Genomic DNA, 5,856 nt, shown 5'->3' with positions numbered 1-5,856 from the left:
GGGAAAAAGGATAAATATACCCCCGAATTGTCGTAAATGACATGTAGATACCCTCCGTTATACTTTTGGGACATTGGTGCCCTCTGCCGTCCAAAAATTAGAGCATATATACCTTTTATACTAACGGACATTAACGTGTCATAATCTTATCCACCGACCCAACATTTATTAAATATCGGATAGACGGATAAGATTGCGCCACGTGTCCCTATTTAATCTTCCGTTAGAGTGAAGGGCATATATGCTCTAGTTTTTGGACGGCAGGGGCACTAATGTTCCAAAAGTATGACGGAGGGTATCTGCATACCATTTACGATAGTTCAGGGTTATATTTGTCCTTTTTCCCTTAAATATTTCTAGTATAGTGCTGATTTTTTCCCAAACATCAATAAACTTATTACTTTATCAAAAAGAAAAACTGTTGCACAAATACCAGCCTGGTTGACATTTTCTGAAAAACCATATATCCCATAAAAATTTACTTGAACCTACTGATGCAAGATCTAGTGGCAATTTCAGGCCGCTGGGAAGGAAGGAGTACATGGTACCCAAAGCCAGCTGAAAGACAAAGCTAGCAAAAGATTTAGGGGAATACATTGCATATCCAGCGAGCAAACAGCAGTAATTGACAAGACACACATAGAGCAGGGAGAGGGGATCCTATAGGACAGAAACAAGAGGATTGGGAGGGAACAAAGATGAAGTCTTAGGATAGAAGAAAGATTTGCCCCCACCAAACAATAAAGTCAAAAGCACCAAGAGATGTGTCCCTTGCTTTCAAGAGCATTGAATAACCTTTTCAAGAAGAATTTAAAGAGAAAGGACCAGAAGATTGTTTGAGAGACTTAAAATACTTTTGTATAATTGGTGAATATTTTTTGTTTTTCCATGAAGTTCTGGAGCAGGTGTGATACTCTCTAGTCACTGCTGATGACAAGAGGCTCTTTGTAGAGAACTAGATGTTGATGTAGGTTTCTTTACTTTTTGTATGCATCTATGAGGTTTTACTTTTCCAACATTCCAATAAAGATTTACCTATATCAAAAAGAAAATAAGGGATAGAGTCGTATCAGACCACTTGGAATAACACACAATTCTCTGGATAAATACTTGTCAATTTTAAATTTTCCAAAGCCAAAGAGTACTTCGAAAGTAATAAAGAACATATCAAGTTTCTCATTAAGTTGTTTCAAATTACTATACTAACTACAAAATCTAACTAATATGACCAAATCCAGTAGTTTCTGCAAGATACACCAGAGTTGCAAAAATAAAGACACCAAAAGGTGCAGAAATAAGGTGCAAACCACTATGCACAAGGTAAGAATAAATGCACAAAATTTAGAGATGGAAGTAGTTAATTTCCCCGAGTAAAAAGTTTACACGAGACTAACGAAAGATCAAAGCATACCTGCTGTTGCATTTCTTCTACTGAGAGTAATCCAAGTAAGCCTCGTTCTCGACAGGCTTGACGGAGCTCATCCTCCGAAAGGGACTCTACACCCTCTGCTTGAATCATCTTGTCATCGTTCTTAATCCTACCAAAAGCAGCAAAGTTCTGTTAAATGAGGGGAAATTCTGCTTCTACAGCACACTCATCACAAATATTGACTTATCTCCAAAATGAAGACGTAAGCACAAAGATCAAGTGGAAATCTAGCACAAATGTGTCCTTTAACTTGGCCTCAGTTGGCATCTATGCCCTTCAACTTTGGGTGTGCACAAGTAGGCACGTAAACTTTTATAAAGTTGAACAAGCAGATACACGCGTCCTACATGACATAATACAAATCAATTGATCTCATGCGAATTGTCGTGTAGGATGGGTGTGGCTAATTGTTCAACTCTATACAAATTTAAGTGTCTATTTATGCACACCCAAAGTTGGAGGGCATAGATGTCAGTGGAAGCCAACTTAAAGGGTGCGTTTATATATTATGTCTTTGACCATAAGAATGAAAATCAGTTCTTAGACAAACTGACCATAATAGTGAAGATCAGTTTGTTTCTAAGATAAAAAGGCAGACTGAAGAAGAAAAAGATAAATGACCTATTTAGGATCGAGTTATTAAATTTAAAAGGAAATAGAGATCAGCTGACTAAATATTTGTTGAAGAAGGGAAAAAACGTAATTTGGAGAGAAAGGCAAGACACAAGTTAACTCTAAATGAAAACCCGTAATAGTGAAGACCAATTTATACTAAAGAAAAAAGGCACAACTGAAGGAAGAAAAGATAGATGAACTATTTAGGCTTGAGTTATTCAGAATTACAAAGGAAATCAGAGATCAGCTGGCAAAATATTTGTTGAAGAAGAAAGATAAAGAACATAATTTGGAGAGAAAAGGATATAAAATATTACGCCCAAGTTAGCTCAAAATGAAAAATAACGAGACTTACTTTTGGAGCCTCTTTCGAAGCATGAACCGCAAGTATGCATCAGTTCCAAAGGGGTTAATACCCATATATTTGCACATATTCACCAACCTCGGTCTGCATTTAATGAGTACTTAGCAATGCACTACAATATTTTAACCATTAGCAATATATGCAAGAACGTTACCATTTAGTAAGAACAAAACCAAGAAAGTGTAATAAGGCAGAAACCTGCTGATATTATCCAGAGTGAGCTCATCATTGAAAAGCTTGGCAAATCCTAAAATTTCCTCATTAGATACACTAGCACCCCTTCTGACCTGGTCAATTTTTATATCAACATTTACATTTACAATAGTTAGATAGGAAAGGGAGGGGGAAGAGCAGAAATAAGAGCTCTTTGGTTTAATAATTCAAGATTTGCCAATTGCAGAAAAATACAGATGAAAGAAAAACCGAAAAGAGAAGTGACAAATAAATATTTTACCTTATTCATGAATTCATCAAGATCCTCAGCTGTATTCTTTAGTTCTCCGCTTCGCGAGTTTTTAACTTCCTTTGCCATCTCTTTGACTGTTTCTTGTAGAAACTTTGCATATTCGATCCTAGCATTCAGCTTCCTTTTCAGAGCCTCCTAAATTTTGAGCAATTGAAACACAATAAGGACATGCATACACAGAGTTTGATGGAAATAAAAAGCCTACAAAATCACATCCAACCAACCAGAGGCACCCATTGTTAGTTAAAGACACTAAACAACTTCCACTCTTTTTTTACTTTGGCATGGTACATTATTTAACTTCAACATGGCATTTTTTTAAACTTCAACCAAATATTGTCCAAACACCTATAACTGGATTCTCCCTGTTACACACTTTCACGAGCAAACATACGTATATAATTTAGCTTTCTGAGCATTTACCTGAAGATAAAGAGATCAGCGATGCCCAATAATTATACCAAAGAAAATATACGATACTCTAAGGTATAATACAACCTGCAGAAGATTTGACTATACGAAGCACAGAAAGCTCTAGATTAAAATGATACAATAACCAAATGAAAAGCTTTGCCCCCTACACCAATCCACTGATATGTTAAAGAGCTAAAGAGGATATAATGTTTTTCCGTAACTTTACCACAAAGCCTTTTCTTCCCCTTCTATATCCAAGGACTCATATATCTTGAGAATTGACTTACATCCAAGAGATTTGGATTATAAAAATCCTATACCTCTTCCAATTGAATTTGTCAAGGATAGCAATCTTGACAAACTGCACATGCTAATTCAGGAAGTAAAGTATTACATGTGTTCCAATCGTTAAGCTTCCACAAAGACAAAGAGCTCACACATCGTGGAATATCTACACTACAGAAAAGGGAGAGCAAATGGTAGCTAGGTAAAGGGTTTTTCGAAGCGTATCATTGCCTCACAGATATCCTTCAAAATTAAGCGACTAAAGGAGTTTAACATTGAAAGGAAACACTAATAATGAGCGCAGATGACTAATCAAGGGAAAAGTCAAGCCATAATAGAGGATATTTTTCTTTGAAGGAAATAGGGAAGAAAGTAAATCAATATCTTTCCTATTTCAAAGAAAAAATATTTCATAGTTTTACTATCTTAGTTGAAATTATTTTACTTATAATTTTGCACGCACATGGAATCTGTCACAAATTCTGGCGTCAGAGATAGAGAGAGGAATGAAGCATCAATAAATTTTAGCACAAAAGAAAATAGCCACTGGAATAATTGGCACAATCCTTGCCTCTTCTTTCATCTTATCTTGGAAGGTTGACGGCAGCATGTTGGGAAACACTGCCAAGAATACTGGCAACAAGAACTCCATAAATGGAACAATAATAAACACTGCAACAGGAACCAGCCTAAAAATATCAGCTGTTGTCCGTGTTAGTTGTTGCCTTTCCCTCCTGGAAAGACTCTTCCCCTTAGCTGTTTTCAACAAGAGCCTGGAACATATCCTAACATCAGCCCAAAGCAGTTTGGTACCCAACCAATAGTGTTGCATAGTTGATTTAAATTCATCCTTCCAGTGCCGGATCTTCTTTGCCCAGTCTTCCCTGGAATAAGTGAAAAAGTGACTTAAGAAAAAGGTATAGAACACTACCTATCTGTTCTACAGGAATAAAGTATAATTTCAACCTGCTCATTGAAGCAACAGCTCTCAAAGCAGGACCAATCCCTAATAGCATTGCCCAAATTTTCTTTAGTACAGGTTTAATACTGATCTGTGAATCTTGAAGCTGTTTGGCTTTTGCTTTGGCTTTGGCCATGGTTAAATCTTCAACTGCTTCATCGCATTCTTCTGGTGAAGCTTCTTTCTTCTGTTTAACAGCTGGTTCTGCATCCTTATCATTCCCTTTACCAAAATCAGGTTGACCTGCTGCAGCTGTCGAATATCGTTGTTGGTGTATTATCCACCTGCCCCCCAAAGTAGGAAGAGACCCACATCTTCCAACTCTCAAACCCAAGGCTGGAATTTCAGATGAGTTGAATAGGACATGCTTTCCCCAAACTTTTAGTAACTCATCTTTGGTTGACGGATATGAACTTCCTTCATTTCTGTTATCTGCATTCTGAGGTTGATGAGTTACCGTAGAGCACCAATCCCAAGAATTAGACGCCTTAGATGATCCCCAGTTCTCATAGCTCGAAAAACCTCGAATGAAGGTATGAGGTTTCGGAGTAGAATCAAAGAGGTTCCTCTTCCTTCTCAATATTGCTCTTGAAGCCATTAGCAAAAACTTCTTCTACTTTGCATACAGCTCATATAACATATCCCAGAAATTCTTTGCCTGACGCCAGCCTGACCAATAGAACAGAATATACTGAATAAAAGATCATAATTAACTAAATACATGGAATCATATAAGCATTTCACTTAACAGAATTTTTTGGATCAACTAATTAAACAGCATATGAATCTATTTCAGTTTTATTTTCTTCTTTCCTCATTATAACCACCTCCTCGCAAGCCAGATAAAGGACTCGTAGTTGATGTAATTGAATCTGAATGAGAAGTCATTATCAGTCTATACCAATTTTCTCCACAACAGTTATTAGTACCTATCATGTATCCGTGTTACAAATCGTGCTGCAATTCAATTCACCCTAAACTTCACTTTCCCTTTCCAACATTTCAACTTTCAGGTGTAAAATTTTTAAATTACTAAATACAAAACAATAAAACTGAACCAACTGCAATGTAAATGCTCTAACTTGAGATAATAAACAATTATATTTAAAATGAATAAATTGTGTGGCTAAAAGAAAATAATTGCATTCTGTTAGAATAAACACTCTCCATTTGCCTCTCCTGCAAAAGGAAAGACAAAATCCATGAGGCAAACCAAAATGCCAAATCAGCTGTTCACAGAATCACACTAATCCTTCTTCCGCAGCTACAGAAACCTTCATAATGTTATATCACTCATCCCAATCTACCAAAATTACTACAAG

At 36.5% G+C, this 5,856-nt stretch overlaps 1 protein-coding gene across 1 annotated transcript in view; it reads right to left on the bottom strand.

Annotated features, from left to right (window-relative positions):
* LOC102600829 (LETM1 and EF-hand domain-containing protein 1, mitochondrial) overlaps positions 1–5,582 on the bottom strand; it is a 13,370-nt gene extending 7,788 nt beyond the window's left edge. The window contains exons 1-7 of the mRNA XM_006353184.2: positions 5,436–5,582; positions 4,540–5,203; positions 4,145–4,457; positions 2,863–3,009; positions 2,607–2,695; positions 2,400–2,492; positions 1,412–1,538 (exon numbers count right to left, since the gene is read on the bottom strand). Of these exons, the coding sequence (XP_006353246.1) occupies positions 1,412–1,538; positions 2,400–2,492; positions 2,607–2,695; positions 2,863–3,009; positions 4,145–4,457; positions 4,540–5,132 (1,362 nt within the window). The 5' untranslated portion in view covers positions 5,133–5,203; positions 5,436–5,582. The remainder of the gene's footprint in view (positions 1–1,411; positions 1,539–2,399; positions 2,493–2,606; positions 2,696–2,862; positions 3,010–4,144; positions 4,458–4,539; positions 5,204–5,435) is intronic.
* Between the last annotated feature and the right edge of the window lie 274 nt (positions 5,583–5,856).

The sequence above is a fragment of the Solanum tuberosum genome, unplaced genomic scaffold (genome assembly GCF_000226075.1).
Source record: "Solanum tuberosum cultivar DM 1-3 516 R44 unplaced genomic scaffold, SolTub_3.0 scf00152, whole genome shotgun sequence".
Lineage (NCBI taxonomy): Eukaryota > Viridiplantae > Streptophyta > Magnoliopsida > Solanales > Solanaceae > Solanum > Solanum tuberosum.
Note: the sequence above shows the minus strand (reverse complement) of the source record. Positions and strands in the feature narration are given on the sequence as shown.